Raw genomic sequence first — 12636 nt, 5'->3', positions numbered from 1 at the left:
AGTTCACGCTGCATGCGCAGGGACCTTATTGATTAAAATAGGGATCACAAAGACGGTATGTGAAAAAAACAACAGGACACAACAATCTACAGATAATAGATAACTGATAATAAATACAAAACCTTATTATAAGTAAAGACATAAAACATTACAAAATAACAGAGCGGGCTAATTTGCATAATGTTAATGATGCGATGGCGCTTGCGGAGGTGTGTCTCATTGCGCATGCTTGGAAATGAAATGTTTTGGATTATGGGTAATGTAGTATTGTATAATAACACAATGTTTACGTTACATATTTCAATAAAGATAAAAACAAGACTTATTTTAGTGAGGTTGCGGTGGTAAGCTTTGGAAAACTATGACATCAAAACAATACCTTTTAGGAGCTGAAGAGATAAAGAGAAAGAAAAGCAATCACAAGGTGGTAGGCCTATTTTCTACTTTACATTGTTTAAAGCTTATGCTAATTTAAAAACATCTCCATCAGCCTTTCTAAATTAACCCACATGAAACAAAAGACTATTACACTATATAATTTACTGCAGTAAACTGTATAGTAAAATTCTAAGATACTAAAAATATACTATAGTAGAGTTCAAAAACAGTATACAGAATACTGTATCACCCTATAGTAATTATTCTGTATTAATATCAAAGATATTTGTATTGATACATACAGTACTGTAGTTCTGTTGCACTACTGTTGTTGCACTATAACAACATTGCTTAATATGTTGCACTTAATAGAAACTTCTACACTTAAATATATACTTTTTCATTTTTGTCTGTTTTAATTTCACTTTTCAAATTGCATTGCTTTGAAATTTTTTACACCAGTGGGGCCCATTTTCAAGGTCTCGCCTAGGGCCCCATAACCCCAAGGGCTGCCCTGAGTGTCCTGACTACTGAACAAGAGAGCGCTGATTGAGACACAGCCTATTAAATCTCTTCAGAAACACTAAAAGTGTGATTTAAAAAAAAAATCTTTATTTCATCGACATTTGATGGTGATATCTGTCCTGTCCAAACAAAGATTTTTCCTCTTTCTAATCTCTCTGTGTTGTCTGTTCATCATCTCTGTTTGGAAAGGAAACCCTCGTCACTCTTCTCATTTAATTCCATCTGCGGTCTCATTCGGCTTTGGGACGTAGCTGTCAGCCCACTGTTGTTGGAGGTTTTAATTCATTAGTTTAGGAGCTCAGGGAGTCATTGTGTGAGACCACAGCGGTCAACAACAGTTTGAAGAGTTCTTAGCCAAAGACCTGGAGAATTCAACCGCATCCTGCTGATGGGATCCTTTAACAAGCTCATTAAACATTGAGATCCTCTTAAATCTGCTTTGACATGACAGAGTCAGTGTTTCACTAGGCTCAGAATCAGACAACAACATTTACAAAATCCTATCCACTTTTGAAATGACTGAAACAATACAACGTACAAATAGGCGGCAATCTAGTGAAAGTAAATAACTCATATGATGGCAGGATTTCTATCACTGTAACAAGAGGACGCTTTTAAACCCAATTATATACCGGGAAATACAAACATGTGTATAACAGGCTGAGAGTTTAACAAATTTCTGAAAATGACTGAACTAAGTCCCTGCATAGATCAACTGCTTCTATACACTTAAAGGTGGGGTTTGAGAAATGCTTTGGAAGAGGGAGTCGGCCCAAGTATCAAAACACACTTGAAGCCAATCAACAGTAAGTGTCTACTAACCAACATCTTTGGGCGGATCTATCAAAAGAAGGTCCAGATTCTATTGAGGTAGGGGCGTGTTTGTTTAGGTTATTTCAAAAGTCAACATTGGCTTTCAGAGATCATGCACCCCACCTTTAAAGCTTAAAATGATAAAACATGTATAATATATAAGTACAAGTGGGTCTCATTCACTAAGCATGAGTACGCACAAATTTTGTTTTTACGAACAAATCATGATTTAACAAAATTTCTTCTAAATGTACAAAAAAATTCAAGAACAACTAATACCACACGTACGCAATAACCACGTATGCTATAATCAAATACTAATTATAATGTGGCCTAATAATGTTGATATATTATTGACATTATTATGTTTATATAATAATATTTTCTATATGTATTATTATATACAGTATATAAATATTAGATATTTTATATAGGCTATATTATTTTTTCTACACATAAAGAAGATGCGTGTCATGACTAATCCTTCACACTTTGCTTCCTCACTTTTTAAAATCTCTAAAGTGTCTGCTTAATGCCTGATGTACACATAATGTAATATAATGTAATGAGAAGTTTAAACTTCAATCACTTGGTCTAGACCACCCGTCTGTTTTATTTTTGATACAGATGCGTGTCTCGGGTGAAGTCATATTAAGTCGTCATAATTACATCTATATGTATAATTTATTTTACCAATACCTGTTACTGTGGGTTCACACCAGCCGCGTTTGAGAAACAAATTCGCATCTACTGCGTCTAGTTTGCTGTGTAAACATTTTGAGTTTACTCGCTTCATTTGCGCGTGAAAGCTGCGTGTGATATTTTTAGTCATCGAGACATTCACGCGGAAATTCGCGTCATGGGAGGGGCTTCTGCGACTCCGCTCGCTTCTTGTAATCACATCACTACTAAAGCAAGCTCCTGATTGGTTATTGCGGCCCGTTTTTCCAATAAAGTTCAAGTTTTTTAACTCGCGCGTTTCCCACGGCTATGCTCAATTTGCGCCATTCGCGCAAATGAGGTGGAATTGCGTCTACCGCACCGCGCTAAACACCTCATTCGCGCCACGAGACCTCCAGACATGCGTCAACGCGTCTTCATACTGACCTAACATTGAAATCACTCACGCTTGATGCCTCTACCGCAGTTGGTGTGAACGCAGCATTACTCAGCACCTCTGGCTCTTCCGACAGCAAAACCTCCCAAATCAAAAATGCAAACAAAACAGAACATTACCAATAATAAATATGATCATGGATTTCTTTTGCTTCAGTGAAAAAACTGCACTAAATTTTTCTGTGGACAAGCGCTACAGAAAGCCCTTATATGAAGCTGGTTTGGGCGTGTTTTGACAAATTGCCAACCTCATGCACACTGCCGCTCATGTAGAACACTCCAAATTCACTAACGTAAGCACAAGTATAAGAACAAATTCATGTGCGTACACACGTGTTGTAAATTAGGTGGGAAGTGTTCGTGAGAATACGATACAATAACAATATAAAGTGAAAACAGGTTTACATAAAAAAAGCATAATAGGCTATTTAGAATTTAAATTGTGCATTTGTATTATCAGTTTCCAGACACAATTTTGAGTCCTGCTCTTGCGGTAGTGTGTGGTGAAAGTGTGTTTGATTAAACCATTGAGATCAGGTTCTTGTAGATTGACCTTTTATGATTAGTGAGGTTTTCTTTTACAATTCTGTTAATTTGTAAATTAGCAGTAAGGATGTTATTTCTTAGTATTTAAGTAAAACGTGTTTCATGATTATTTGTATAGAGTTGTAGGATGTATGCTGCTATATTAATACAGAATGATGATTTTTGTTTGAAGGGATAAGATAGTGTAAAACTAAGTATTAACTAACTAGCATCATTTGATGAGAAGTGTTTTAGATGCTGTTCTGTTGAAAGCGCGTGCTCGTTCATCATTCGCAGTTGTGTGAGGGGGTAAAGATTTATGTTTTTGCCCGTCATTAGTTCAACAGTTAGTAATGAGTTTGATATAATGAACAGTAGTGAGCGGCGGCCTCTGATCCTGTGCGGCGCGTCAGATGAAAGCGAGCGTCGCAGGTGTCTTCGCACGCTCACGCTCTCAAATGTTCGGGATCGCTCGTTGCCGTCGGCAGTTGCCGTTTTGCCCGAGGGCAGAACCTGAGCCCCACATTCACACAGACGTCAAGACCTTCTTTCAGAAAAAAGCTAAATGTATGCGGAATAATAAGCGATATGATGGGCAGACGTGAAGGATTTCCGTTTCCACAGTAACCGAAGGAAGAGGGACATTACTGGATTCTGATGTGGAAATGGGTTTCCGTCTCCAGGTCTCATCCCATTACACACCTACTGTAGCTCATACAGATCACATTATCCCACTTCAGGTACATTCAGAGCTTATTATAACTTTCACAAATGAATATGAAAATAATATTCATATTAGCATTACTGTTTTTCCAATATTATATTTAGCTTGGTAGATTTAATCAAAATTCAGTTCTGCTTGAAATTATAAACACTGTAAATATTGTATCAATTAATGAGGATTTATTTCCTGTAATATAATTTTAGGTGTAGTATTCATGAAGAGCAGCTAACAGTTATAACATAGATACAGTATAAAGTGTTGATACGCTATGTTCATTTCGCCGCCATGTTGATACCAAACCGAGGCTGTGAGGGATGGACGTCATGAGCATGCGCTTTAAACCTATTGTGTTGTATAGGGATGCTGCTCATTCAGTCATCAAAAAATTGAAAATATATAATTTTACAAATTTTCAAATGACAAAGAGCCTCAGAACTCATGGATTGTTAAAATGAGAAGGGACGAAATGTGAGATAAGAGCGCAATGTGTACATAATATCTGTTTTTTAATTGGCCTTTTGGGTAATCATTAAATTCTAATATTGTAAGCATGTTTACTTTTTTTAAACACTAATAACTAAGCACATATCTCACATTTATACAGATTACAAAAAAACACAAGGCATTTTTTAAGTACATTGACCAGAATAAAAAAGCAGGATTCATTTCTAAATAAATAATTTTGGGGGTTCATAACAATACTTACACAACCAACTTTCACTTGTTATCAAGTCAATCATACGTTATTAAGTCGATGTTTATGTCTTAAAAAATATAACAGAGAAAGTAGATTCTGTATTTTGATGGCTGAATGAGCAGCATCCTGATACAAAACAATAGATTTAAAGCGCACGCTCTTGTGACATCCATTCCTCACAGCTTCGGTTTGGTATCAATATGAAGGCGGACTGATTATGATTTTCAAATATGATTTGTAAGCAGGGTCGTCGCAAGAAGATACAGACCGGGGGGCACATTCATTGGGGGGGGGGGCGCACTTCACAATGTGAGGAACTACCCGTTTCTCAATCCGAAGGCTGCCTCATACCTAAACAAGCCTGGTTTATTTAAGTTAACTGAGTATTATATTCGCAAGTCATATTATATTACAACATATTACATTCACAAATAACTAAGAATACTAGTCAAGTTTATAATTGTTAATATTCTGAAATAAGATGTATGCAGCCTACAAATGCCACCTTTGGAGGCTGCAGCCTTCGGATTAAAATAAACCGACACAGACTGAACAAACTCATTTGAAATAGACCAATACAAGTCCAGTCAAGGACAACAAAACACATAAGTTACCTCACGCCTATACATGATGTAACAAGTCTTCAGTTCCACGCAGTAACAACAATACATACCGGGTAATGTTAGCAATAAAACAAACGTGATCTGTAGCATATGAAAGTGTAACGTTACTCAAATAAAAGCGGGTCACAGGAGTAAAATCTCATAAGAACTCAATCTTTCCTCTAATGTTGATTTTTGCAGGTGAGTTTTTTTCAGATATGAGCTGATGATGGCACAATAACCAGCTCCCCCTTATAAAAATAAACCATGTTAATTTAAAAACCGCCAAAGAAATAACGAGTGACACATAAACCTACAATACTGTATGCTTACATCATTTATATCTACTATGTACCATACTACAACCAAACTCTTATTTTAATAAACAAAACGTCTGATACAAAATATAAACGTATTGAAAGGTGTGCTTGCTGGAGACTTGGCCATTGGCTGTTGTATGTGATTCTATAATTAGGTGAGTCTTAGAAAGAACTACATGGGGCTATTTTGATGATGTTTTATTCTAAATATTATTTTGTTTCATATAATTATGTTTTATATTATTACGTTTAATGTAACAATGCGTTAAATTATCTGATTTAAAGATCGTTTTTTAAGTTACCATCAGTATTTTGTTTTTTGCGGTTAAATACTACTGAAGAGGGCGCCTATTAACCAAAAGAGAGCCAGAGCGTTCATACGTAGTTTGACCATAAGATTAGGGGGGGCACATTGTGTCATATAGGGGGGGCATGGCCCCCTAATGGCAACGGGCCTGTTTGTAAGGGTTTATTTGTTGAGAGTTTAATTTCTAATATTATGCATTGATTTTTTTGGATGGGGAGTGAAATGTGACAAATGCTTTTGTCAGGTGAGACTCCCTCTTAAATTACCAAAGCATTCATGGCATTATATTTCATTTCCACACTGAAGGAAGTGGCAAAGAATATTTCCCAGCATGGCACATGATAGCAGATGTCTGATTTCTTGTGCATGAAGTCACTTTTCATCCTTGCAATTTCATATAAATGCAAAGATATTTTATTAGACATCAGACGTCAGACCTGCTTCCACATTACAGGATTTTAAAGCTAAATTGAAAACAAATACATTTGCTATGTGTTTTTACTTGTTTGTGTATTTCATGTTATTTATTGGGATTGAATTCACATTAATTGCACAGCACCTTGGTCAACATTAGTTGTTTTTAGTGGTGCGATATAAAGAAGTATTTTATTGGTGGTGCTTAAAATGATTTCAGTCGTTTTGCAAACCAGCCCTCTTTCCAAACCTCTGCCCTTCAAACGTCAACAAACTCCAAAATACAAAATGATTGACAGGCTCAGGACGTTGGCTTGGTTTTCTGATCGGCTACAAAAGCCCAGGTCTCTCCTTTGACTCTACGCCATCTTTAATGTTCTTATATACGTGACACCCGATGGATGTGCGTTTATTAATGTTGACATACAGGAGCGAATCTAATCTACAGCGCCAGTGCTTTAGGAGGAGTATTTCAGCTGATTCACGTATTTCGGTTAATGAGAAACCGCAGGAAAAGGGCAGGCAGTTTTCGGTCCCACATAAATGTGAAACTTTGTAATTTCATTAACTGCAGTATATTTATATGCCCAGCTTTTTATATTCACAGATAACCTTTTCCCAGCAAACCCAGACTTTATTACAGATTACCCAAACCCAAAGGTCAGATTAACATCAGTCAACACTCATTGCGCCAGCGGCTAGCCAGCACGTCTTTCTCTTTATATACAACTGGATAAGTTTTTACTTTATTTTAATGTGAAGTGCACGAAGCACCATCTCTGTTTACGTCGCATATTTTTGTCACAGCCGCTTAACGTCGGTGCACAGCCGCGTGCTACTGTATCTTAACCATATCCCGTGTGGCCAGCGCGGTCTCGCTTCAGGGCTTCAGCGACCCTTTTCAAAAAACGACACAGAGAATTTATGAAGGCACTGCGACTGACCTTTAAGTCTGTAAATGATTAACCAGGAAACATGAGCATTTCTGTGTTGTGCCTGTGCTAATTTCTGAAGTTTTGTGAGTTGGGGTTTGGAGGGGCTTTCGTCGTCTTCCTCCAGCGTAGGAGAATATTGGATGTGTTCTTGAGTGTGGCACATCTGAGGAGGTTCGAATGATGGAGGTCTTTGAGAGCCCACAGCCGGGCGAGATGAAAGGAAACTCGCCCAGACTTCTGAAGTCGCTCTCTTGATGAATATGTTTATGGATCGCGACAGTGGGGATGTGCTTGTGAGGAATGCTGAAATGTCCTGCTGAGGATTTGTCAATAACAGCTTTTCTATGTTTGCTCATGCCAGTACGAAATAGAGTATTGTGCTGAAACAAAAATAAAGCATTTTTGCTTTTCCATCACTTGTAATTCATTTTACTATAAATCATTTTACTGTAATGCAAAGAAAGATTCACACATTAATCCTGAAACGTTTCTTTCTCCTATTGCTGTCTATCAGTGTGTATCAGGTGATCGTGGAAGAGGAGAGACCGCGGAGGGCTCGTGGAGGTGAAGTGGAGATCATCCGCTGTTATCCTTCACCGGTTCACTATCAAAACTCCAGCGGTCTGAACTCACGCTATTACTACACTGCAGAGTTTCCCTCCGCGGGCATCCCATCACCCCAACCGTTCACTGTGGGAGATAACCGGACCTACAGCGGATTCTGGAACGCTCCTCTCCAGCCGCACAAGAGCTACAGCGTCTACTATCAGGCCGTCAGCTCGGCTAATGGGGTACGTTGTTCATGAAACGATTTCAACTCAACCAAATGTCACTTATTAGTCAAGTGTTGTCCAGCAGTAATTCCCCATTTAACCAAAGCAACTTCAAGGTATGGGTATTTCTCAGATAAAGGGCCAAATTGGGTATTTTGAAAATTAAAATTCCAAATTTAACATTGATATACATCAAATTATCAGTCCTTAAGTCAGAAGTGACGTTATGAGCTTGGTTGAGACCATACGATAAGGGAATATATGATTTTTTTGCCATTTTCTTAACTATGTCAAGTATATGTGTCTTTACCATCACATCATCCAATATATGTAAAAAATAAAACTTAAATGATAAATCAGTGCATTTTGTGGTTTCACATGGAATCTAATTTATCTTAAACTTAATTAGATTTTTACTTGCAAGATGAATTATAGTCATTTACGTATCTAAATTTCTGATTCATCAATCTACCGTGGCTTGGAATCTAAGCTTATTTAAGTGAATGCCATATATCAAAACTTTTTAATAGTGATCATTTAGACTGTCCAACATTGTCAGAAATGTATAATTGTAGGATGCTTTTGTTATTTATACATAATTTATTGGCAAAATTATGTATTGTGCTGGTAATGACTGTGCTGGTAATGACATTTTTGTCAAAAAACTAGCCCTAGCTAAGATGATGACTAAGCAAGTGTAGCTAGCTTTCTACATGTAATGTACACCATTTTAACTATTAAAGTGATAAAAATATTTCAAAAATGTTTAAAAATACAGAAATACAACAAATGACGCATAAGTGTACATGCCCAACACAAAGAATATGGAGTAGATTTACTTACTTTTCTGGACATCAAGGCATCTTGCAGCTTGAAATCCATGTGCTCCACTATGTCATTAGGTTACCATGGCTACCAAATAAACTTTTGATGAAAAAACAATGAGAAAAACCTTTCATGCATGTTGGTAATGACAGCTAAACCATGGGACTGGTAGAAATTACGCAAAATAAAGTACAAAATGCATATATATGCTTAATCTGTGCATGTAGTTTATTAGTTAAAGTAACATTTAACTCATATACATTTTTTTTATTAATTTGTGATAAATAATGTTTGAAATATGGCACAACATGTGAAAACTCTGGTGAAGGACAACACCAAAACACTGATATTGTACCACAAAACATCAATAAAATGTGATAAAATTACTAGTAAGATCAGCCATAAAAAAGTATAGGCTTGTTTTTGTTTATACTAATTAATGGTGCTCAAATTTATTAGATTTAATTAGTTTTAATAGAATTACACCATGGGGACATAAATAGGCCCGAATACCCGTATACATTATTTGTGTTTTCTGGTGTTCGAACCCATGACCTTTACAATAACATAATAGTGTTAAGCAGGAGGCTGATGATAGGTTTAAGGTTGTTAGGACGCTGCAGCGTGCATTGCATCTTCACAGCACGGCTCTTCATGCATTGAGGGGCTCTCCACATCTGCGCTCTGGATCAGAGTCGATGAGAAAGCTAATTGTGGGTAAGAAAGAGAGTTAACATGAAGAGGACCCTCCGGACACCTGGACCGTGGCCACCCGTCCTCAATAAGAGAAGAAGATCACACATAATCAGAAAGGTTCCTCTCAGAGTGTCACATGAGACGCTCTGAGAAACTTTGTGTAGCTGAACATTACCCCACGAGTGTGACAGGAGACGCCCACCGGTTGCATTAACTCGCTTTGACTTTATTCGCTTTTAAAGAAAACCCGCTGTTTAGATTGACAATCGTGATGTGGTCGAGTTTCTCTATAAAAATCTGTCTTGCTCTCTGGCAGTGAGACGGCAGCCCTGCAGCGGTAATTGATGTCCTAATTGAGTGAGGATCTGTGTTTTAGTGGTGCTGATGGATACAGACGGGCACTTACTGAGTCAGCCTTCATTCCATCTATTCAGGACCTGTAATTCATTAAATCAGGCTCTGGTCTCTTAATGTTTGTCTTTCACGATCTGTCCAGACACTTTTGTGCAGTAACAGCTCATACATTTGTTAACGTGGTTATGAAGTCAGCTGTGGTATGAACAGTGTATGAACTTTGTTTCTATGTTTGTTCTCATGCACTTATATCTTTGTAAAGTTTTAATAATGTGGTAAAGCGGTACAATATATGACCTTTCGATCACTATCGTGAAACCAACAGGGAAGTGACTTAAACTGTAATTCATCAACGGGCCGCAATTCCCATAGACCCCCATGTTTATATATCTCCCAAGGGGTTTTTTCCTCCTAGGACTTTTTTCCCTCCTGGCTAAAAAAGTCGGGAGTTTTTTCTCCTAGGGGGTTTTTCAACCCCAGGGAGTCAGCCGACATTGGCTTAACTTAGCACCCTCTTCTATACGTTACATTATTAATACCAATTGTATAATAGTGCTCCCTGCTCATATTCGCATCACGTCCGAAAAATATTTGTAATAATTACATCGCAAATTTTTCATGAATAATCTAGAGGGAGGAACGCGATGTGAATATCTGCTTGACTTTTGGTGTGAACACAGCATTAGGTTTTTTTTAGGATTTACTGGGTCGCTGGGTAGTCGCTTGATGGATGTTGCCTGGCTCAGGTTAGACATTAAGAAAGAAAAGCCTTAAACTATGTATGTAAAATAAGAGCACACTGGCCATATTTAAAACAAATGACTGTAATAACACAAAGCCAGGTGCATTGTGGGAATGTGTGTAGATGTTGAGTCATTTTCAGAAAGGCTTTCAGGTCTTATACAGCATGTTTATTTTGCAGCACGGGCGCTGCAATGTTTATCTGAAATGCAACTTCTCTCAGCACTTTTCATGCAGAAGATAGAAAGCAGGCATAGAAAGCATAGCACCATTTACATCACTACACTCAAGTAACAGTGGAGGGTTAAATAGACATATAAATGTAAATTGTTTCTTGTTCTTGTTCTGCTGTCTGCTGACACATTTTAATTGACGTAAATTTGACATATTTCTATGTTTAACGTAGTGTTGTCAATGAATTGAAATAGTTATTTTTTATCTGAACCTCTGATCACAGAAGACGGTGATTAGCATCACTGTGTTGAAATGTAATTAAATATTTTACTTACTGATTAAATGACTTAATGTGTTTTTTTTCCAGGAGACGAAAATCGACTGCGTTCGTGTTGCTACAAAAGGTAGGAATTATAATTTTATGCAAGCACAGATTGAAACCACAGCAGTTAATTTGTCATCTAACATGTTATCAGCGTGACTCAGCACGTGTGAAAGATGTTTGACCAGCGGGTGTTTAACTGGGTTATGAAGCCTTATTGAGAGCTGTACACACTGAGACTAACCACCGTTTGCTGTCTTATTGACTCGACCCGTATCCACGTGAGCCCCCGCTCCTACTGAGCTTTTTAGTTTACATAAATATGCTAATGCAAATGTTAACCAGGTTACATTGGTGTGAAGTCATGGGAGCCATATAACCAGAATTAATTCATAACTCAGGGTGAAGAACAATGGAGACGTTACTTATAGAATGACCCCGGTTAACCATATGAATGGGCTTTTCACATGAAAGTTCTGTCATCGTGTTGTTCTGAACCTGTATGAGTTTCTTTATTAGATATTTTGATAAATAATGATAATCACACAGTAGACGGTACCAATTCACTTCTATAGTATTTATTTTTCCTACTATGAAAGTCAGTGGGTGCTGTGTGCTTGCCATCATTTATAAAAAAATATCTGTATAAAAGATGTGCATTTGATTTGCACACAATTCATTATCAAGTGTGAAAAGCCCATTTGATTTAAGCTTCAGTCTTTTAAATGGAGCTTTAATTAATTTTTCTGGATTGAGGAAGTTTTGCTTTTCATTTCTGGTGCTGGCGTGTATGGAGGGATTTTGCAGACACTTTTTAAAGGGAATAATAATGAAGGTCAAAAGTTAACACAGACACGTTCCCTTAAAAACGTATTCATTTGTAACAGAGATTTAGCTTATTCTCTTAATAATTGTTGTAATTTAATTTAATGTACATAATGTGAACATTGAACATGACATCACTTCCAAATACAAACACGTCCCATAGTATAATCCCACCTCCAATCCTGATTGACAGGTTGATGGGAATTGCAATTTTATTTGATTTTTGGCAAACTCTGTACGCAACGACACACATTTGTAGAGTTTGGGGAGGGGCAGAGGGGCACTGCCCTAGATCTGAGCCACTTATTGTTTTGTCTGAGCTATTAATGAAATAGAAATATAAGAATTCTTTTTTTGTCTAATCTTGATATTTTAATAGGTAGACTCATTTAATTCATTTAAACCATATTTAAAAACCAAAACCATAAAGCTCTCACGAATCTCAAGGTGTAGCAGTACCCTTCCTTGCCTGTAGGTGCCCCCCAAGCACAAACATGAAACTCTGCCTAATGCTGCGTTCACACCAGCTGTGGTAGAGGCATCAACCGTGAGTGATTTCAATGTTAAGTC

General features: G+C 37.3%; 1 protein-coding gene across 2 annotated transcripts in view; it reads left to right on the top strand.

Moving 5' to 3' along the window:
• The window catches only part of LOC141349030 (receptor-type tyrosine-protein phosphatase mu-like), a 218549-nt gene that overhangs the window by 132925 nt on the left and 72988 nt on the right, over nt 1–12636 (top strand). For both annotated transcript variants that reach the window (XM_073857824.1, XM_073857819.1), the window contains exons 12-13: nt 7871–8147; nt 11287–11323. In XM_073857824.1, coding sequence (XP_073713925.1) covers nt 7871–8147; nt 11287–11323 — 314 coding nt within the window. The remainder of the gene's footprint in view (nt 1–7870; nt 8148–11286; nt 11324–12636) is intronic.

Source organism: Misgurnus anguillicaudatus, chromosome 2, assembly GCF_027580225.2.
Source record: "Misgurnus anguillicaudatus chromosome 2, ASM2758022v2, whole genome shotgun sequence".
Taxonomy (NCBI): domain Eukaryota; kingdom Metazoa; phylum Chordata; class Actinopteri; order Cypriniformes; family Cobitidae; genus Misgurnus; species Misgurnus anguillicaudatus.
Note: the sequence above shows the minus strand (reverse complement) of the source record. Positions and strands in the feature narration are given on the sequence as shown.